The 23,326-nt window shown below is 43.9% G+C and overlaps 1 protein-coding gene across 8 annotated transcripts in view; it reads left to right on the top strand.

Moving 5' to 3' along the window:
- Window positions 1–23,326, top strand: part of pard3ab (par-3 family cell polarity regulator alpha, b) — a 230,300-nt gene that overhangs the window by 140,613 nt on the left and 66,361 nt on the right. For 5 of the 8 annotated variants that reach the window (XM_027291143.1, XM_027291153.1, XM_027291140.1 and 2 more), the window contains 6 exons: window positions 2,127–2,274; window positions 11,046–11,232; window positions 12,334–12,488; window positions 13,776–13,820; window positions 20,011–20,241; window positions 21,534–21,786. In XM_027291143.1, the coding sequence (XP_027146944.1) occupies window positions 2,127–2,274; window positions 11,046–11,232; window positions 12,334–12,488; window positions 13,776–13,820; window positions 20,011–20,241; window positions 21,534–21,786 (1,019 nt within the window). The remainder of the gene's footprint in view (window positions 1–2,126; window positions 2,275–11,045; window positions 11,233–12,333; window positions 12,489–13,775; window positions 13,821–20,010; window positions 20,242–21,533; window positions 21,787–23,326) is intronic. The other 3 variants (XM_027291170.1, XM_027291148.1, XM_027291164.1) reach the window with 2 other exon arrangements.

Raw genomic sequence — 23,326 nt, 5'->3', positions numbered from 1 at the left:
ATCAATCTCGGATGTTTGCCGTTGCATAAATCACAAGCCCAACTGCTCCCGCTCCTTCCTCCACCCACCCCTCATAGAAACACAGTCAGTGAAGCCAGAGCAGGCAGCCGACTTTCTTCACCCGCCGGTATCGAGACCTTCCCGGAGCTCGATTATGAGCCTGAATATGCAACGAGCTGCGGTGTGATTTGTTGGTACGGCGAATCCCCTCTGTCGGCTGGGGGGCGTTTCACCTCGGGGCCCCCTCGGCCCGGCCAATTCATTAATTATCTCATTTAAAGTCAAGAGCAGGCACATGCCAACAGTCGCAGCACCATATGGCGACCTTAGAGATGTTTCCATGGAAGATTTGTCGTGTCCGTGTGTGGCTTCGATTCGTTCTGTTAGATTTGATTGGAGCCATTTGTCCAGCAATTAAGTGAAGATAAGGATTATTTTTCCCTGTAGTTGATGATGAAATCCTATGAAATATGTTTTTACTTGATGTATTACTGGATTTTTTTTAGACTTTTCAGTAACTAAATACATTTGCTTCCATTTTACACCTTTTATACTTGAACTCCAGCGTATTTTGGAAAATAAATTAAGTATTATACTTCTCAGCTACCGGAGGTGTGTCCTCAGTGGTAGCTATTGTTCATGATCTTCTAAATTCTATATATTATAGATTAACATACCGAGCAGTACATGAAGTCGGCTCGACATTAGTTAAACCATCACTAGAGTACATTTTGCAGAAAAATCCTTGTGCTGTAAATATATTATTGTATCGATACTTTCACTTAAATGATGGATCTTCTACCGCTGAGGAAAACTAATTTGCGGTGGTTCAAGAAAAATGTTTCTCGTCTGGAGGTTGTTTTTTTTTTAACGAGCGGCCTTCGTGTCTGAAGTCCACTTCATTACACTTGACACTCTCTGCCGGGCTCCCACGCCTGCATCCCGCCGTAAACTGGACTTGTTTGTTTACATCAGTATCTGCTCGGCGGCGTTTATTACAGTACCCCCGACCGTTTAGCGAGCTGAAAGGATCATTGGGCATGGACCTTCTGCCAAAAAATCGAATCCCAGCCTCGCTGGTTATAGTCATTGATCGGGGTGATTCAGCTCCGGTATTAACTCGGGTGTGATGGCGTTATTGCTCGTTACGTGATGCCACGGCGATGGTTATCGCTGTGGGCGAGAGCTGTCATCACCTTCAGCAATAAATGCAGAAACTATAGTAAATCAATGCAGTCATCTATCTGATGGACAAACAATGAGGGTGAAGACACACATGTACACACACACACACGCACACATGCAACATGGAAAGGCCGTGGCTGTGTGTTTATGGGTGACAGGTCCAGCAAATGGTCTATTTGTCCTGCAAACAAGAGAGTGTCATCGCGGGTCCCCGAGGGAAATGTCAAGATGCTGGCGAGCTAACCATCCCCCACGGGGGGGAAACACTAGCCCACTAACTGCCTGTGGCTTAACAGCCTATTGGAAATCCATGCTCATTTATCCTGGTTATCACTGCTAGCATTAGCACGGAGAGCTGGCCCCTATGTCCATTTATTTCTGTTCTGCAAACGTTAGCGTGGCAGGTTGTTGGGTTGTGGCTCTTTCTGCATCGCGTTTGTTGATGTTGTTCCAGTTTCCGGCTGTAACTGTGGCAGGCGCGTGAATTAATGATGATTTATTCCTTATTAACCCAAAGGCTGTGTGTGGTTCAAGGGGTCAAAACAGATACACACCTGGGGTGTCAAACTTAGGGCCTGTGGGCCAAAACTGGCCCACCAGTTGGTCCAATCCGGCCCACGAGATGTTTTTGCAAAGTGTAAAAATTAACGTCCCGTCTGTGGAGAGAAATTAGAGCCACGTCACACTGAACCAAACACACGAGACAGTTGATTTAAAGCTGGATCACTTGCATTTGTACCTTTTTGTGTTCTGGTTCAACTAGAAAAGATTCATCAAACATGATGATTTATTTATTTATTTGTACGTTTTGACTTTACCGGCCCACTTGAGATCAAGTTGAGCTGTAAGTGGCTCCACACACACAAAGCCTTCAGGTTCATGATCATAATCGGAGAGAATAAATCATACAGTTCAGTAATATCGCCTCTCTCCTCATTCAGGAGGCGCCGGGGAGCCCGCTTGGACCTCAGACCATGAACACGTCTCTGGACGACCACGAGCGGCGGATCTCCCACTCCCTGTACGGCGGCCTGGAGGGCCTCGATGACAACTTGATGCCACGACAAGGCATGATGCCACGTACGATAGGTAAGACCGACACATCCTCTGTGAGAACTTTACTCCCTTTGGCTTGTTGCACTCCTCCGAGTTGCTACTGATTGATGCGATGGATTCTCAGGTGGACGTCAGGGCGATGCCACGCTGTGTTCTGACTTACAATGTAATTATCAGCAAAGATTCATTCAGTTGGTGTGTGTTTTCCTCATAGGGGAAAGGTTCTAGGTTCTAACCTGCAAGTTTTCTTCTGTCAGCACTGAATATGGGCTAATTGTGTCATCTGCTCTCAGTTCCTGTCAAGACTCAGAGGCTTTTAATGTCTTGGCAAATGTCAGAGAGGGAGAGAGAGACAGAGATGGAAAAATGGCCCCTAGGCAATTTATTGCTGCAGACGCCTGCCAGTGATTGATTTTTAAAATTTTTATTTTTGGCTTGTTGTGTTCTCTGGAAGTCTGTATATCTGTGGATGCCATTGCTCAAACCAGGTCTGAGAGCGAGTGTGTGTTTTGGATTATTTGAAATACATTAGCAAGCAGATTTGTATCTCAGAGAGTTCTTCAATGATTGATGGAGCTGCCGCGTGTCAAAGAAAGGCTTCTGTACACCAGATGGTGGTGATGACTGCTCGGCTCGCCTCTGATAAAGTCAAGGAAAAGTACGAAATGACCCAACTGTGTCTGCATCTTTTCGCTATTTCTGAAACCAAAAGAATCCGTGGAATCTGAGAGTTCGGAGCAGAGAGTCGGATGAGTTGGTACACAAACTTTTAATCTGTTGTGAGCTCCTGTACTAACTTTACTTGTTAATCAATGAATCATAAAGCGGAAAGTGTGAACTCCACTTGCCTCTCCTTTGCAAATTGGTCGACATTGACACTGTTGTTAGTGTAAACGAGAATGAGCCACGACTGACAAAAGAAGTGTTAATAGGTGACGTTCCTGAAGGCTGCCGCAGCGGCTGCATTCATCCGTGCTTAACAAAACAGCGCAGGTTTATAATGAGCGTACGGGGTCGGGAGTGAAAGCACGAGGCGGATACGGAGGAGATGCAGCGATTGTCTGCTCAACGGTGGCAAAACACGATCGTCGTCACTAAGGCGACCAGACGAGCTGATGTCTGCATCTGCGGGTGCTTATAGAAGACGATGAAATCGCCGTGTAAAGAGGAAGATGCTCATTTGATAGAAAGAAGAATGGCGTGTCGATGAGGGCAGCTTTAAATCAATCGGAGCTAGAGATGTCGTGAGCTTTCAGATCCATTCCACATGCTGCTTTGTGTCCACCTCCGCCTGCTGGTGCTGCAGCGCTCAGTGTGAGCTTCACTTTCATTTCTCAAGCCGACTGTAACGAGCAAACAGTATTGTGCAAAGCATTCAGCCAGCAGCTTCTCCTTTTGATCAGTGTTGCAGCAGCAGGTCATCATCAGCTATCAGCTAATCATTGCTAATAAAGGAAGTAACTTAATTAAAACAAACAAAACTCGGCAGCACAAGAAGTCCACGCCAAAAACTCTCGATCAGGACAAACTGTTCCAGACAGTACTGCTTGGTTCGTGCAGGAAAAGAATTTAGGATAAACTAGCAGCAGGTTCGTGTACGAAGAAGAAAAAACGACTCCAACGCAATCCGTGCTTCAGCATTCTGGAATATTTCAATGTTTGCAGTCGTCATACGAATGGCTGGTCAATAAACAAGATGATCAATCGAAAGAAAAGACTGGACGATACAGTAGAAGAATGACAAAGGGAAGAATAGGGTTGCAAAATTCCAGAAAGTTGGAAACGTTCCATGGGAATTAAAAGGAATTTATGGGAATAAACCAGGTATTTCAAAATTGAAGGTTGGGATATATTTTAGCATAATCTTGACTGAAAGAACCAGATTTCATACAAGTACACTTTTGTTTCCAATTTGGAATATTTCCACAAATTCCCCAGCTTAAATTCCCATGGAAATTTACCAGAAAGTTTCCCCCCCCTTTGCAACCCTAGTGAAGAAACAGTTTCTAGGGCAGGACAGGAAGGAAGTAAGGAATCATAGATGAAATGGAAAGTTTTATTTGTCTCCGATCTTAAATAAAAATGAAACGTCATCACGTTCATCATCCGTGCTCCCCGTGAATAAACTCATGTCGAATTGTTCTATTGTTCCACGACATCGAACCTTCATCCTCTGAGGATTAATAAAAAACACATTGTGTCTCCTGACTCATCAGACACCTGCTGCTTGTTGATCTTCTGTTTAGTTGGCACAGCTGAGCAGGAAAACGAAGACGTCAGGTTGGCTGGAGTGTCCCGTCCCTTCTAATATTTCACCTAACCTCAACAAGACGGGACACCAGATGCAAGAAACCTCCGAGGTTGGCCCAGCGGAGGGATGTGCACTATATAATTACAAACAGACACATGAGACATTTCCCTCCTTATTAAACACTTCATCAGCCCGGTGGAGTGTTATTTTTCCTGACCACTTAGGGGAAAATTTCAACCTCGATTTGTCTTGTAAAATATTTTGGATCTTCTTCCTCCATGTGGTTTCTGAATCAGTTCAAATCAAGCCGGTGATAAAAACTCAAGAATGTCGCTCCGTCTTTTTCCGTGAGCTCTGCTTGACCTCGAGACATCAAAGAAACTTTTTTTTTTTTTTTTTAGAGAACATCGCTCTGCGGTTTTTGCGTCAAAGTGAGTTCGGAGAGGAAAAGGGAAGATTAAAGCGTTTGCCACCGTGGCTGAGCACAAAGGATGAAGGCCAGCGGGCTCTGGATTAAAGCCGGATGACTCTGCTTGGTGCCATTCTCACATCTCCCTCGAGTCAACTTCGTAGGTGTTCTTATATTAATAATACAAGATTCGGTCTAAAACGACTTCTGAGGATTGAGACGTGTCGACACACATTACAAGATATTTGCTCATGTGAAGGCAGAACTCTCCTATGGATTAATAAAGTGAATTACTGTTTGCCAGATCTTCATATGAAGCAGAACCAAATGTAATTTAGAGAGTATAATGAAGCCAATTTAAGTTAACCGCTCCATCCCCGCGTGTCCTCAAAGTAACTTCAGAGTTGAAAAACATTTTTTCATTTTATTTTCTTTGTATTTTCTTCATAATTGTTGCATCTTTTAATTTATTTAGCCTTTAAAGATCCAGTGTGTCAGATTTATTTGGCTGTATTTACAGAATATGGAAAATAGACACGTTTGAAAGGGGAGGTTGAGGTGAGGGGTATTTGGTTGGTTGTAATCTGCAGCCTGACGACTGTAGATGCCACTGAATCCTGCACATCGGACCTTTTTAAGATAAGAATCCTTGTTCTTGTCACTTTAAAATGAGTCCACCATGTTGAACCGCCATGTTTTCTACAGCCATGATTCTCAAACTGCGGTCCATGGACCCCCAGGGGTCCGTGAGCCATAGGTTGGGGGGCCGCGATAGCCGATAACACTCACTTACATTAGGTTTAGGACTTTAAAAAGTCATGAAATAATCGGCTAGTGGGTGACTCAGCCCTTTTTTTTTTTTTACAGTTTGGAAAGTTTGACCGATGCGCTCGTGTTTCAAGTTATTGTCAAGTCATATTCATACAGCCCAATATCACAAATTAAGTCCTAACAGCTCATGACAACCTATCCTTAGAGCCTCGTTTCACATTAGGAAAACCTCCACAAGACTAAACTCCAACGGAGGAAAAACTGAGGAGTAACAGGGCAGAGATCTTTCATCCAGGACGGACAGACCAACGTGAAATTACAGCACAGACAATCAGTATGACAAAATTACAGATATAGTTTATAATGACAGACCAGCTGAACGCTCTGTAACTTCTAACTTGTGTGGTCTAATTCATCACGGCCACATGTTGGTGCTTTCCTCTGCATTAACGCAGCGACTCACAAACAATGAACAGTTTTGGTGACTGTTTTGGAGACTGGTTTGAAGAACTGTGGAGAAGGCAGACGCCTCGACTCTCGGCTCAGCTGCTGCTGCAGTGCTGCTGTTCAGGTGCCAGCAGTAAGACGACTGTAGATGCCGCCTGGCAGCTCCCAGATGTGAACGTAGGAGCAGAACTCTGCATGCTCAGCAAACCTCCCTTGAATAAATAAAAGTGTGTGTGTGGATGTGTTGGGGGGTCTTTCACAGTCAAAATAATTCTGTTCTCTCGCCGTTAGGATGCCACAAAGCATAAATCATGCATCGGGGCTTTCTTAGAAGACGACATCGTTCCCATTCAGGGAGATATCAGCTTGCCTTTTTTTTTTGGCCCGTGCACACTCTTAGATCACTCGCTGGCTTTCTGCACTCTGAAGATGCCAGGGATAAGAGAGAGACTTAATTATTCCTTCAGGCCAATAGCTTTCAAGGCCCAGCACCCCTGGCAATAACCTCCTTACTAATTATGCAAATAGGCCGAGACAAGACAAAATGAAAAGAGGAGAGAAAAAAACTCCCCTGAATGTGAATGTTATTCTCACCTCTCGCTGTCTCCATTTTCATCAAATAGTCTTTTCAGCCTCTGTTTCTCCTCCAGGCCGCCTCGAGCCTCCACCTCCACCTCCGCCTTTTTCACCCCCGAAGTATTCAGCAGTTTTTTTATTTTTTTGCACAAAAAGCATCTAATAGCAATAATGTCCTCTCCCGGAGAATCTCAAATGAAATGCCACCTATTGTTCCGCCGCGGCTCAGTCAAATTATTACAGCCACTGGGAAAGATAATGTGTGTTTATTGGTTTGAATCTCAGGTGATGGTGTGTGTGTGTGTGTGTGTGCGCCGCTCCGTCCACATGGCAGTGCTATTGTTGCCGGCGGATGGCTGCCCTCGGGTGCTGGCACTAAAACAAAGAGGCTTTTTTTTTTTTTTTTTCACCTCCCTCCTTTCACCAGGCTAGTGAGTTGACAGATTCATTGGTTTTCGACTCAGTAGCTGCCAGTTGATTGTACTGCAGTGATTCAAACTGTGACATTGATGGGATTCTCAGTGTCGCGCATTGGACTGCTTAGGGAAATGGGATTAAGTGGTTCTGTGAGTGCACGTGTGTGTATTTTTTTTGTGTATAAAACGTGTGTGTGTGTGTGTGGTCTGAGAGAGAAAAGCGTCCATGCTGTGTTAGAGGACTCACCCGGACTCCCAGATTCACAGAGAATAACAAACACACACAGCAGGAGGGGGGCACACAAACACACACTGAAACCACTGTAACACTTCGACTCTGACTGCGTGAGGGGCATGCACACACACACTTTTACAGATGCGATCCAACACACTTAAAGTGTGTGTAAACTGCTCTCAGATCTATTTATTTGCCCCCTTTAAGCACGGCTAACAGTGGAAGACCTCGTCCTTTCACAGCATGTAGAACTCTCTAAAGATCTTTTAATATGAACGTGTTCAGCTTTTGTGTGCTTACTCCACGCTGACCAGCTACGGCAGCCTCAAAGGGTCAAAACTCAAAGTTATTCAGCCCCAAAGGGAGACATTGCGTGACAGGAGAGGGCAGTACATACACTGTAAATCAGTATTTCTAATTTTTTTTTATTATTCTTAGAGAACTGTTTTGACGGACAAGAACAGATAAATGTAGCAAAAAGTTTGTTTTATGGGCAGATAAAACTCAAAATGTTTCATGTGATGTGCACACAGTTTGATATTTAGTCATTAGAAGTGTTTGATTAAACTTTTTCCCATGGGCTAATGTCAAAAGAAGTCAGCAAAAATTAGAGTACAGTGGTCCCTCGTTTATCAGGGGCGATACGTTCTAAAAAATAACCCAATAAACAAAATCCGCAAAGTAAGTTTAACAAATATTCTACATGTTTTAAGGCCGTAAAACCCCTAACCACACATTTTTATTCACTTTTCTCAGACAGGCATTAACATTTTCTCACATTTCTCTCTTATTTAAAAACTCTCAAAGTTCAAACTTTCGCAGATTTAACAGAAATAAGTACAACACTGTATTAGTAAATGAAACCAAAGATCAAAACCTGTTTTCAAGCCCAAACATTTTTAACAAATTTAATTTTAATGATCAATCTACGAGGTTTGACACATAAGAAATTATTACCAGTAACTCACGCGTATTTCACAGTTCCTCTGACGGTGCCGAACACAATGCGCGTTCATACTGTACAGTACGCTGTAAAAAAAGAAAAAGCATGCAAAATTACACAAAAAAAATCTGCGAGTCCGCGAAAAGTGAACCATGTTATAGCGAGGGACGACTGTAAATCGTAATATCGAATCTGCACCCCAAGTGTCGTGACTGTATTGACTCAACTGACTCAACTTTTCTTGTAGTTTGAATATTATTTGATTAAAAATTTATTTTGAAGTGTGTTTCTATTCCCCCGGACCTCAGTGAGATCATTGCACCGTTACATTCACACACAGCACACATTACTTTAGTACTTTTTAAGTGGGTTAACTTGAGTGAAAGGTCACGTTGTAGGTTCCTATTATATAAGGAAAGTAACAAAAACAGCATGACTGATGACTTTTTAAGCTACCTTTACACACACTCTCACACACACTCTCACACTGTCACACCACTTTTCTTCCTCCATTCAGCTCCCTTTACATCAGGTCATTCACCCACGCTGGCTGGAAGCAGCAGCGGCAGCACCCAGCAGCACATTGATCCCCTCGGCGCTCCGTTATGAGAAACAAACAGCGGGCCTGGCTCGGACCTCTGGGCCTCCGTCTTTAAAGCTCCAAATGATTTCTAAAGACAAACAAACTTCTCCCTGAGCTCAGTACACAGGAGCTTTCATGGAGCACTGAAGCTGCCCTTCTTTTGATGCCCAGAAGTCCTCCTCCTCCTCTACCTCCTCCTCCTCCTCTCCTCGCTCCCAATTTCAAAATACAGATTAAAGACAGTCATGCGCTGCATATCAATGGGATTTTTTAAGCCTCGCTTTTCACAGACAGAGAAAGGGGGACTATTTTATTTCTTCGCCTCAGCACAGGGAAGTTTTTATCTTTATTTGCGAGGGCACAGCTTGAATTAATCATAGTGTTTTGACATAGGAACACCATTGTGCCTGCTGCCAAACTCCTCTCGGTATAAGCTGATTAGCCAGGAGCGCTTTCAAACTTCCAAATATGTTTCGTGCTTTCAAAATAAAACTTGCCCTGTTTTTGTCTTAATTTCGTTTATTATCTTTTTAATTTTGAAAAACTTGTTTTCCCGCAGTCGGACCATTAAACAGTTAGTGCAGTCTCACGACTGTTGTCTGAAATAAATGAACTCCCCGGGGTGTTTTTTTGCTTTGTTTTGTTACAGTGGTGGCCAAAATAATCAGAACACTCAGCATATTTAAGAGGTTTCAGTTGCTTTTTGTTGAATTTGTCCTTAAAACATTCATAAAAACATCTATAATGTCATCATTATGCTCTATAAACCATAGAATAGAGTCATCATAAGGAGATTTAGGTAATTTAGGAGGGGCAGAGATATGAAATGTGATATATGAGTGCCTCAGGAACAGGTGACTCAGTGAAAATTGATGCCATTATGGATAAGCAAGTACACCAAAACATTCTGGTGAGACACAGAGTAGCATCTGGGAGTTATCTTATTGTTTCCAAGAAGACATAAACATTCTTCTAAATACTGTCTGAACTACCTGTGACAGAAGGAAAATAATGGACCGGTTCGCTCAACGTCCGGACCTCCGACCCGTCGAGCAAATGAAACTGGATAGATGTATTGTACATTCAAAGGAAAGCCTTTGGCTAGAGCTGCAGAAGGCATGGGCGAACATTAGTGTTGAAGAGAGAGATGTGCTGCTTTAATTGTTACTAAATATTCAACTTAGGTAGCGGTCGGTAGCGTAGTGGGTTAAGCGGCCGCCCCGTGTGTGGAGGCTATAGTCCTCCCTGCAGCTGGCCCCGGTTCGAATCCCGAAACGGACGGCTAATTTACTGCGTGTCACTCCTTCCTGTCTATCTTCAGCTGTACTATCAATAAAGGCATAAAAGGCCAAAAAAATAATCTTAAAATATATATATATATATATTAAACTTAAAGTTAGACTCACTTCATCTGATATTTGTTGTGCAGAGCAACCGTCTGCACGTTTCATGAACATTAGGAAATGAAAAGATCAGATCTGCCAGCTGTTCTAATAATTATGGCCACCAGTGTATAAATATATATATTGTTTCATCCTGCCCGAGCCTAAATTTGATTCTTAGGTGTGGCAATAATTCACTGTCAGGACATCGGAGCTCTTACAGGTGAGGTAGACGTCACATGTATTTCCCAAGTATTTCTCGATTGGCAGTGAAACAGACCTTCGTGTCGGTGCTGACAAAACTGTTCCCTCATAATTTATGGATATGCAGATGCACGTTGCACGTCATGTGACGGTAATTGTGGTCGTCGTGCAGATTAATCAGCAGCCGTCATATTTTTTTTTTGCATACATCGTACGGAGCACTAAAGAAGAAGAAGCGCCTCTTAGACACTGCTGTAATGTTTCAAATGATCACTCTGTAACACTCTATAACTGTGTGTGTTTGTTACGTGCACCGAGGGGGAAAACAGAACAAATGTGGAATGAATCTAATTCATGCAGGAATGTTAAACGGAGTGTGTGCTGATGCCAGCGAGGACGAGTTGGGCCGTTTCTTGCCAAGAGTGAGATTAAAAGTTTCACAGCGCTCTCGTGTCTGTGCATCGAGGTTAGGAGGTGATTAGCTGAACTTAGCATCACAAGTGGAAGCAGAAAGTTCAAGAACGCACCTACGAATATCCGTGATCAGTCGGAGGATTAATAAATCTAATAAACCTTGTCTCCTCCAGGAAACTATCAGCTCTCGCCGACCGTCAACATGCCTCAGGACGACACCGTGATCATAGAGGACGACCGGCCGCCGCTCCTCCCGCCGCACCTCTCTGACCAATCCTCGTCCAGCTCCCACGACGACGTGGCCTTCACCGCCGACGTGACGCCGCCGTGGGCCAAAGAGCCGCCCAATCAGAACGACAAGTGGGCAAAAACTTTTCTTCTCTTTAAACCTTCAGATGTCAAAACATAATGTGACTTTTTATTTCGAGGTTTGTTATTTTTGGTAAGACGAGCCGAGACACGTGACCTTCTAAAAACTTTTCTGTCATTTGAGCGAGGTCAGCGCGCCTCTTATGTTACCGCTCGGTGTGTGCATGAGTGTGTTCTTTCCTTGATTGCCCTCTGATTGGAAGCAGCACTCAACGGGGAAGCCCTCTTCTGTCAGGCTGACGTGAAGGACCCCCATTGACTCTGTGTCAATGTCAGCTACTAGTTTAGTGTATGGCTGCAACTGACAGTATCAAATAATCTGCTAAATGTTTTATGATCCAGAATTGATCAGAAAATAATGAAAAATCCAGTTCAAGCTGACGTTCTTGATAAATGATCGCCGATTTGATGTTTGTTTGTTTTTTTAATCCACTTTCATCTCCACAGTGAGTTCAGCTGCACGAGAGTCCGAACTGTTTTTCATTTTCACAGCTGTGAAACTTCAACAAACCAGGAAGGAAGAAATTCCTGTGGTTGATTCTTTCTGAAAAAGCTGAATCAAAGGCGTGAAATGTTTAAATCCAGCGTGTGTGTTCTTGTCAGTGATGAGGAAGATGAAGGCCGCCGCTCTCTAAATCTCTCCACATAACGAGCGTCTTTCTATTTGTGTTTGAGCCCGACACTCATTTTCTCTTTCTTTCTCTTTCTAATTTCCTCGTTTGTCTCTTCTTTCTTCTTTTCTTCCTCTGATTTCTTCTTTCATTTCCCGTTTTGTTTAACTCGCACTCGTCTCTTGTACTCATTTTTTTCCTCACCCCTTTGTTCTCCCCCTTTCTGTTTATTCTTCTCACCCTCGCAGCCTCCTTCTCTTATTTTTCTACTAATTATTTCTTCGATTTCCCTCCATCACCTATTTAAGTTAAAAGAAAAAAGGTTGATTTTTCTTCTTTTCTTCCTGTTCTGTCTCTAATATTTTCACTTTAATTCTTCATATTTCATATAGAAGCTACTACAAATGATCAGTTATCTGTTCCTGTCCTTCGTTTTAGTCTCTGACACAGGTTTACCTCATATTATCTTCCCGTCATCTAGCTCCCAGCTGAGTCCAGATGAAAATGATCCGGACCCGGCTTTCCAAAGGGAAGGCTTCGGACGGCAGAGCATGTCGGAGAAACGCACCAAGCAGTTCGGAGACGCCTCTCAGCTCGAGATCATCAAGACACGCAAGTCCAAGAGCATGGACCTAGGTACAGCTTCGAAAACCTCCGTGCTCCTTCCGTAATTTGGGATGTTCATTGAATTTCAGGGAGATGAGACGTGTTGTCCAAGAGCAGGGACTGAGGACGGATGTGGAAACCTCCACCTGCTTTCATTAATTAAGGTTTTTCATGGATAGTTTATTAGTTATTAATTGTATCATGCACCAAGACACCAAAAACACCAACAAGATAAAGCTTTTAAAGGTCCAGTGTGAGATTCAGCCTTTTGATTTTGATGTGAATTATTACGAGTCTGCAGCTTCACTGCTCGGTGTCACTAAATCCTAGACACTGGACCTTTTAATGAAATATTTAATATTGTACTCTTTAGTCTAGAAGCACTGCCAGATTTGGGGCAATTACACATTAAACTTAAAGTGTAAGGATGCATCATTTTCTAGATTTTTGTTCATTTAAGTTAAAATTTTATGGTGGATTTCACGTCACATGGGAGTCATCGTAATTAATTTAACTTTCCATGTCGAGATCCATCTGTCTATTTTTCTTAAAGATCCAACAACAAATCTTGATATTTTGGTGCTAAATACTGAAGTGCATAAAAAAGATTTAACCTATATGCTCCTGTAATCATATCAGTCATACATGCATCATAGGTTGTCCTCTGATGTGAATCCTCATAAATTCTGAACACAGAAATATTCCCATTGCTCCCGTTTTGATTCCACACAAACTTCCAAGTCGTGCGGGGAAAAAATTCCCTTTCCTTCCCTCCCCATCAAAGCCCACCTCGGCTACTTCAGACTCAGATTTCATGTAACCTTTAATACGTATCCCTGCATGTTTCAAACATGTTCCTTATATTTAAATGTATTCCACCTCCTTCGCCCTCTTTGTATGAAAGCAGACTGCGCCTCTCACCAAAGTCGAGAACTTCGCCGCGTTGATTCACCTTGAAATGGCTTCGAACAGTCGCTTGATTGCTTTTGGCTGCAACAGTCTCTCCGCTCGCGCTCCCTCTATAATCATATCTAATCTTCCCGACCAGATTGCCGCTCTGTGCCGTGTTGATATCACAACAAGTCTGATTGCTATCCTCAAAGCCTCTTCTCATCTCTTCTCCTCCACCCTCCACCCTCCTTCCTCCACCTCTCTTTGTCTCGCATGGCGTCCGATCCTAATTGAGATGAAGTAGTAGTCGTGTGATGTTTGCAGCGCTTACCTGGATGCTGCATGTGGAATGTGATGAGCACTAACTGAACCCCAAATGTTTGTATCCCTCCCCTCTTTCCTCCCTCCCCTCCTTCCTTTTAACAGTAGCCGACGAGATTAACCTCACCCCTCGTCCCGAGATCAACACAGGTAAGGACCGGTGTACTGAAAGGTAGAATGGGAAAAAAAAAAAACTTGCCTTCGTCACCATCACCATCACTTTTTCTTCTCAAGGTGCATATCTAAGGCCCGGGACTGAGAGGTCTGAGCGGTGTTAGACTTGTTTTTGCTTGTATGCAACTTTAAGTTACAGCTTGTTTCAAAATAAAAGCACACAGGGAAAGGATTAGTCCCTGTGAGCTGCTGAAAACTTTTTTTTTTTTTAAATTGAAATACCCGTGCAGGAAGAAATTGGAATTAATAAATGCATGAGGACAGTAGTTAATGTATGAAGAGAAACTCTGTGGGACACAGTAGAGAGTGTGTTGTCGTGCTTCTGCTGCTGCTGCTGCTGCTGTGGAAATAAACTTTATGCTGATTTCACTGAGAGAATTGGTAAACACAGAGAAAGCTGAGTGTGCAGCGAGCAAACAGCTTCAACAGCAAATTGAAGCAGCAGCGGATCAGGACGAAAGTCGGCTTATTACCAGAATAGTTGTGAAGCGTGCTTTATGAAATTGAGGAAATTAGGGATAAAACGGCGTCTTCATTAGAGAATGTGCAGATGCTGCTCCTTTAAGTGCTGCATTTTTGTGAATAATTAACTTCATCCACTACTCAGGAATCTGTTTGCACAAACTTGCTCGACACCAACTTGTACCTCTCTGTCCCCGGTCCCCTCACATCATCTCAGATCTTCCTTTGCCAGTCCACGTTTCCCTTCATCTGCTCTCTGTATTTTTTTAAGATGCAGACACGATCGCTTGTTTGTTTATTTGATGACACATGGCACGACTTCAGGTTTAGCCAGAATTAGAAAGAAGCTTTTTCTCGTGCCAAGAATTCTAAATGATCGATTCATAAACCCGCTACATGACACAAATTGTACAGGAGCGACGACGGGCATTAAATCGCACCCATTGATCTGCAAATATAAACTCAGTGGCTAACTTGCAGTTTGTGTTACTCCGCTTTACTCTTTATGAATTTGCAGAGCGTTCCCTGTGTTTGCTGTTTGTTTTGTTTTTTTTCCTCCTCTCACTCTTGACAAGACAAATTTGTCAGCGTGCCGAGTGAAGACTCGCAGTCCTCGCCGCAGTTTGAGGTCGCCTCCGAACACGGTTTGCGAAAGCAGTCGGGTGACTGCAGATTTGATTTTCTCCCTTTTTGCCTCAGATGCAGCTGTAGCACTAATTGTTTAGTATGTGTGTGTGTGTGTGTGTGTGTTAGGAGAGGGAGAGCAGAAAAAAGCACTCTGTCCTTGGTTAAGGCAGCGAGCTGACAGCAAGTCATCCGTCATTGTCATGTCTTGTGTATTTTCGCTGTCGCCCGGACTGAATAGAAGGCCTGCCTCTGATATCAGACTTGGACAAAACGGACGGATCCCACTGAAGGAAGACATGTAGAGAGACGAGGAAGAGAGAGAGAGAGAGAGTTGTGTCGAAGCTGTCTTGGTGCCGTTTACAGGAACTTGTAGGTATGGCTGTGTACTCTCGCTCCGAAAAATAAGGTGTGAAGACAGAAAAGACAGAGAGAGAGTGTGAAAAGAGGATCAGAGGAGGTCTCGTGGAGAAGCACAAACGGACACTTTGATCAGTGTTTTAATACTTTAGCAGCGTGAGATGGAGAGAGGAGACCGTTTCCAACTTTCTGTCACGTTATCATATCAGAAGTTGGCAGAGATGAGACTCTATGTCGCGTATGAAGTGTATCTGCCGAACAGATGAGCTCGGTCATCGGGGTCAGCTCAACCTGCGTCTTTAAAATCCATCCAACACCTAAATGGCGAAACAGGTAGTTTGTCATCCAGATTTATGTCTATGAAAATGACTCATGAGCATTTTCCTGTGTGATTAAGTTTGCATTGCTTCCACTTCCGAGAGAGGACGGATCCGAACAAAGGAAACACAACCTCTGTCTGAAAGAACGGCCAACGTAACATCTTAAATATGCATCTGTCTTTTCAATAATCAATGATCTGGACTGATCTGTGAAGAGCGGATTTAATTGCCAATCGTTCGAGCACTAGTCGAGAGTTGATGTGGCTGTTGACGGATACGGACGACTGAGCAGATTTACGGTTCAGTTCAGAGACGTGGACCCGAGTCGTCGCGTCATTCATCAAATCGCTGACTCGAGTCGACTCCATGACGATCTTGACAACGTTGACATTACACGTGTGTGATGTTAGCCGGCGTGCGAGGACACGCCGTGAACGACACGACTCTGTCATGATGGATGACCGGACGACTCGACTGTCAGTGAAGCTCCCGGTGGCACGACCTGACGGATCAGATCAGATCGTCATCATGCCCGTCTAAATGAAGACGTCAATACGTTTTTATTGCACTGAATATCAATGTTACATGCTAGATAATTTGGCCAATAATCTGATTATTATGTCGATTTATACTGCAGGTAAGACTTGAGACTTAGACCAGATGACTTGAGTCACATGTCGAGTTATTATTTCTTTTATAAAAAACAGTTTTATCATCAGCGGCCTTTTCTCCGCTCAAAGTTCTGTGAGAGCAATCAAGTTACAAATCCAAGATTGTTCTTTAATTAAGCCTGATTGTTTAATGTGAATTTAAGAGCTCTGCCTTTACATTGAAGTCCTGAAATGATTTTCCAGATGGATATTTGGTGAGGGAAAGTATTTTTCCAGTTTGGAAATTCAATTTCCCAAATGTTTTTTGGGCTAATAGATTTTCACCCTGTTGTGACTGTGGTTTATTTTCACTTTGTGGGGCCCTGGTGTCACTTTACCAGCTTTTTAAAAAATATCGACTCTCCACTAAGTTTAAATGATCCATGGTCCATTTACCAAAGCCAAAACACGAGCGGCCCCGCTGAAACCAAAGACTGTGACGGCTCCGAGACGCAGGATAAAGTAGCCCTCATCTCCCAAGCCGTGAAAGGTTTTATTGACACAGGCCAGTGCCACGTGTTTGACGAGGACAGTTCAGCGATAGGGGACAATGCAGAACTGTCGGCAGTGTCCCAAACTTCATGCAGACTTTATGAACTGTTATAAAGACTCTGCTTATCCTCATTTGCGGGGACGTAGGAAGGATTTAGTGTTATCACGCTGTGGATTAGTGTTGCTCAGTAGGTGGAGAGTGGGTCTTAAACCGTAAAGCAGCAACATAAAAAAGGATTTTAGCCGATTTAAATAAATGAATGTTCAATAAATTGATTTTTCGTTACATGATGTGGAGTTTGTCAAGGTTTGCTGACACAAAACAAACTTCAGTGAGCGTTCTCTCTCATTACACGGTGAACCGTGCCGAGACGAGAGAGGCAGTGAAATCAAATCATATGTGATTTCCTTTGTGCAGACCGAATCGATAACCCGGCTGTTGCCAGTTCCAGGTGATGTTTCTGGTGTCAACACCAATCCGACCCGTCCTCGTTCCAGCTCTGTGTTACCGTAAAGCCCGTCGCAGCTCTGCTCGGTAGGATCGTGTTTATCCTCAGATGAGTAGGAGTGTCACTCTGTCTAAACACTGGCACAGATTATTCAGAGATGACTGACTGGTTGCCAGATTTGAAATAATCCACTGAGCTGTCTGGTTAAATTTCTGTCAGACGATTTACTTCAAAATACCTGACTGAACAAAAAAAAAAAACATCTTTTTGTGTCATTTGTCAGATCTCCACGACATGAATTACTTTTTTTTAAAGTCAGCCTCTGAAGTGTGACTGTAGTGAACGGCATTGGCCGTTAAATAAAGTGGGCGTGCAGCGTGAAAAGCCCATCAGCCCGGCTCTCAGTGAGACGTTAAGGGAACAGGACAGGCTGATGAGAATGAATGGGAGGCCGCCAACCCACAGCGGCTCGTTCGTTCTGCATGTCTTCAATTTTTCATTTTTTATTTTTTCTCTCTCTTTCTGTCTTCTATCTTGTTTTTGTCTCACTGTAAACAAGAAGTTGGCAGATTGTCGAGCTCGTTTCCAGACCCTGGCAGGTCATTGGAATAAATTTCAATATATTTTTACTCTAATTGACTGTATGAAGATTTTTGTTTTTGAGAAGTCTATCAGGCTCAGAATAATAATCGAAATCACAAAAGCCCGACTAAGGCTGGATTCACACAGGATCCGGCGCTTTGGCAAAAACAGAGGCTGGTCCATTTCCGCACTGGCGGTCCGCAACGCAGAGGTGTCAGCAAAAACAAAAAAACACGCCGGCGTGCAGGAGAGAGGTTGATCCAGATCCAACTTTTTGGGAAAACTGAGCCCGACGTCACGCTGACACTCAGATCAGTCAAACCTCCACAGACAGCAGAGACTATCTATTAAACTCTGATCATCTACCTGTTTTTCATGTAGCCAGCTTCTAAATCTAAGTCTGCGTCGCAATATACGCTGCAAAATAGTGACACGAAGAAGTTTAATTTGATTTGTGTCCGATGGTTTGAGAGAGGAAGAGCGCACTTTGGTCGAGAGGCATAGAGTAACGATAACGGAGAGCGAGCGCCGGCCACGATAAAGCCGGTTAAATTCAGCACCGGACCACCCTGCTTTGAGCTGCCACGACGCCTGATTCTGTGTGAATTCACGCTAAAGATGTAAATATATAGAAACAGCCGGACTTCACCTCAAACATCATTTTCTTTCCGTCTTTGACTTTTCTGTCTCCAAACTTTTTCCTCCTCCCTCACTCCTTCCATCCTTATCTCTCTCCCTCTTTCATTCACTCTCCTCCCTCGTGGCGCCGCATGTTAATCTGTCAGGCCTTGTGTATTTCGCAGCCTCCCGCCACAGTAGCTCTAAAGTGACACCATCCAGGGGATTAGGACTCTTTTCCATTTACCTCCGTACCCACTCACCTTATCTCCTTACATTTATTTTGCCAGCGTACACGTTCTGCAGCCTTGTGAAAGGTGCCATCTGGGAACAAAAATTATGCCCCGCACCACTGTACAAATAGTCTTAGTTTAATTAAACTGTCATATTTCTCCTATTTTGCTGATGGTTATTTTTATTCTGAGCCACATCTTGTAATGAAATTTGTAGTCAGTCAGGAGGAATGTTACACACACACACACACAGAAACACACACAATCAATCAGTTTTTTTTTCTTCTCGGTGAAGCAAACAGCATCCAGGTTTAAATACGGTGTGTTGTTGTCAGAGTTGCTTATTGGTCCTCTGAGGCGAGGCGCGTTCGAGAGAGTTTCACCTGCTTGTTAAAGGCCGACAGTCCCTTGAAGGGCGAGTGTGACCGTTCCTGATCCAAAGGTGGTTTATGTAACGGACTGACATGGGTTGTGCCTCATCCTTGCCGGTTTGTTATTTTGATGCTTTCAGGGCCTGTTTCTGACAGCTCCGTGCGCATAATTAACTTTGTAGCTCTTCCTCTGCGTCACTCTTTCTCTTCTGGTGTTGTTGGCTCGAAATGTTGACCTACAAGTACGGAGAAAAAAATAGAGAACGCATCAGCAGTCATTGTTTGTTTCCAGTTACTCACAGCGCTAATGACATTTACAGAAGCCGTTCACCTCGAGGGTCATGATGACTCAACAGTGGAGGTCACACGCACACGGACAGCTTCAGTCGTTTATAATTGGCAGCTCGTTGTGAAGTTTTCATGCTGCTTAGTCAGGTCTTCATCATCCTCTTTAATCATCCCATGAAGTCATATCTTATCATAACTCTCATGATGATGTTGCTTCTGTCGCGCTACGTCATCCTCTATCCTTAAGCCAAGGTTAATGTGTACGTATTGATTCTGGGCAGAGTTTGTTATTTATTGTTGCGATGGGAAAAGGTTTGTAAAAATAGAATAAAGTCAGGACAGACTGAAGGTTTTTAGTCGATCTGGACGAGGGAAGCTCAGGTTGGGACGGCCTTCCACTGTAATTTAGCGCTTATTAGTGGCTTAAAATTCGGGCGTACATGCTGAACTTCCAATCCTCTTTTATCCACGTCCCCCGATCAATGATATGCAGACATGTTGAGTTCAGAGTACAGATGTAGCCACTGAAGGCGCCACACTACTGTAGCATGTAATTTAGCTCCATCCTAAAGAGGAAAAGTCTGAGAAAAGTTTGACCCGCCTCCCAGTTCAGGTGTTTGAAGGCAAGAAGAATGGCAGGTTAGCTGAGATTGTAGAACAGAAGTGCTAAGGTGCTGAGATAGATTCACAGTGCATACCTCTGTATCCTCCCGTCAGGTTCTTCCACAAAGGATGTTGGACCGTCGCTAGGCTTAAAGAAGTCCAGCTCTCTCGAGAGCCTCCAGACGGCCGTCGCAGAGGTGACCCTGAACGGGGACCTCCCCTTCCACAGGCCACGCCCTCGTATAATCAGGGGGCGTGGCTGCAACGAGAGCTTCAGAGCGGCCATCGACAAATCCTACGACCGGCCGGCCGCGACGGAAGAAGACGACGAGGGCATGGAGACATGTAAGATATCCGACCGATTCTGTATCGGACAGATAACAGGTTTGATCCCCCGCAGCAGTCCTCCAGCTTCTGGAACAAGATCTGTGACATGTGAAGTGACTTCATTGCATTATGACACTAACACAACATTTTTTTAATCAATAACAAAGGACTGGTTTTGAAACTGACGATGTGTCGGCCACTAAAACGTGGATGCAGCTTTTGGTTCTCGTGCATGGGAGTGACTAACGTCGCTTGTGGCGATGGCATAACGCGTCTGCTGCGTCACGTGTCGTCAACGTGAAGCGTCTTAAACGGGACGAGTCAGGAGAAAACGGACCGGCATTGATGGAAAGATCTGCGTTACACAACGTTACGTGCTCTTAGGGCGACATCCATGAATTCTCTCTGAGCAATGGGCAACAATGACCAACGCGATGCAGCCTCGTCCCTAATTCTTCCTTTTTATGAGGACATGACTTCAGATCTTCTTTTTCTTCTTCACTTAAAGACATAATATGTAACGTCGCCGCATTAAAATGTCAAAAACAGCAGACTTATGTCATATTTTATCCCATTTATTTCCAGCAGTGTTCAAACCCGGAGTCATCAGTCATTTTAATCCAATAACGCTGCGTCTCGTGGCGTTTCCTCGCCTGCTTACAGTCAATAGAAGCTCCAGGTGACGTTAGATACAGGACAGGAAGTCGGTGAACGTGACTGTACGCAGCACGGATGTCGTCTGTGAACAAGATTTCTGACTCGTGTCAGTCCTGGTTGTTTGTTCATGAAGACAGCAGCTCACAGTCCTGCGCTACTTCACAACATCAACAGTTTTTGTTATTGTTTTAATAAGAGAAAGATATTACATATATTTAAATGTCACTTCCTCATAAAGTTAAACAGCAGCTGCAGACACCTTTCACATCTCAGAGGAAACTATTTTAAGAGTCCTCGAGTTCTATAAATAAAAATCTGACATTTTCTATCTGAAGTTGATCTCATATTTTGTTAGAGTAACATGTCATGGCTCCCTTAAATAGTAATTAATTGCTTTTCATCGTTTTATTAGAGTCTCTGTCTAATGGTCTCTGATTAATCTTATTTCATTGCTCTTCAGTCACTCGTAAAAATGTAATTAAATTGTATTTGGCACCTTTTGGCCCTCAGGAAACACGACTGCACATTTATGAGACGTATACATTTTCATTTATTAGGCTGATTGAGTTAAAGTTATCTGTTAATTGGTTAAAAACAAGATGTTTCCTCCTCTGTCTCTCTCCTTTTATACCTCTCTCCGTCTCTCTCTCCAGTGGAGGAGGACACTGAGGAGAGCTCACGATCGGGGAGAGACTCCGTGTCCACGATGGCCGACCAGACGCCGCTGTCCGGCTCCGAGAAGCCGCTGGTCAACGGCACCAACCGCACCAAAGAGGAGAAGAAGAAAGACAAAGACAAGGCGGGGAAGGAGAAGAAGAAGCCAGAAGGAGGCAAGGACAAGGACAAGGACAAGGACAAGGGGAAAGCCAAGAAGGGCATGCTGAAAGGACTCGGGGACATGTTCAGGTACATTATGAAGCAGAGACATGTGATATATGAGCTTAAATTACCCATGGGTACGCGTGTCAACACGTGGACAACACGTCACGTTAACGACACTTTTGGATGTTCCTGAAATAACTGTACGGTTTGTCCTGTGAGTGAGTTAAATGAGCAGTGCAGGCCTGAGCTGTGGACGAGTGTGAAGAGACACTAATGAGACTCTCAGACAACTTGACCTTTGCCGTTTATTTCCCTGTTATTAATTCTTTCTCTGCGGCGTCGAACATTTCACCAGTCAAACAACAGACTGACACAAACAATCTGTCCCACATCCCATTAGTGTAAAGTCCATACGCTTCTCCTCGCCTCCTCCAACCTCCTTTACCATTGGGCGTCCGGGTCATTTGGTCTGTCCCATCCCTCCATCCGACTGGTCGGGAAGCGTCCGGGCATCCCGGCCAGTAAATATAGCCGTATATCATATTAGCCAAAGTGGCGGTGACAGGGGAGGGAAAACAGTGAGTCTTGTCAGAGAGAGAGGGAGGTAATGAGGTCCACAGAGAGAGAGAAAATGAAGAAATGGAGATGCAGTTAGGTGCAAAACAACAAAAATATTGAATGACGGAGACTGATGGACATCGTGAGAGAGAGAGAGAGATCGATCAAGTGAGCCAGAGGATGTCAGGATGCACACGGATTAAATGAAATAAATCTTAAACGAGGTCATATTTTAGTGCAAACGTTTGTTCTTCACCTTGGAAAAACCTCGAGGTCAGATCTATTTAAAGTCTCCTGAAAACAACAGAGCCAGCCCCAGAAAGAAACACTAAGTAAAGTATTTTGTCAAACAAATGTCGTCTTTGTTGTCAGCTGAACTGGAAAAAAAAACAAAAAAACACCTGCACGCTGAACAAATGCTCCCCAAAAAAAGATTTATTGATTCCAGCTCTGACATTTTGACGTCTCCTTCAGGTAAGAAGGCCGACATATATTTAGACTTCACCCAATTCAACCCCGCTACGGATGCCAGGTCGAGCCTGCAATTACATCACGTCTACACTGAGCGTTCAGCATCACGAGGAACCTCTAACATTTGTATTTATGACATTTTCAGGGTGTGCTTAAGCCCTTCAACACATTTTACTGTAAGACTATAAGATGCTGCAGAGACGGATTAGGGAGGACGGAGGGGCAGTGAAGCCGGGCTCAGATTGAGGAGAAATCTGGTGATATGAGAACTTCACAGATCCAGTCTTAAGACAGACTCATTGATTGACTGGCCAGTGCCGTGAGCCGTTCTTACATTCCTCATGATAACAGATGGTACTGTTAGATCCGGCTCTGCATCCTCGTCGTCTTCTCCTCAGTTCGGCAGGGATCACCGTGGATGTTGATGTTGACAGTTTGAGATCAGAGAGGAGAACATCTGTGAAGTTTCTCCTGCTGTGCCAGACAACGTTTGTGAACGAGAGCGATAGACTCGAATGAAGCCAGCCGAGCTCTGTGTCAAACAGGTGGGGTCACTTCAGATGACACCAGCTAACTTGTAGAAGAGCAGAGAGGC

Source organism: Larimichthys crocea, chromosome II, assembly GCF_000972845.2.
Source record: "Larimichthys crocea isolate SSNF chromosome II, L_crocea_2.0, whole genome shotgun sequence".
NCBI classification, from domain to species: domain Eukaryota; kingdom Metazoa; phylum Chordata; class Actinopteri; family Sciaenidae; genus Larimichthys; species Larimichthys crocea.
This window is presented reverse-complemented; position numbering and strand designations above follow the sequence as displayed.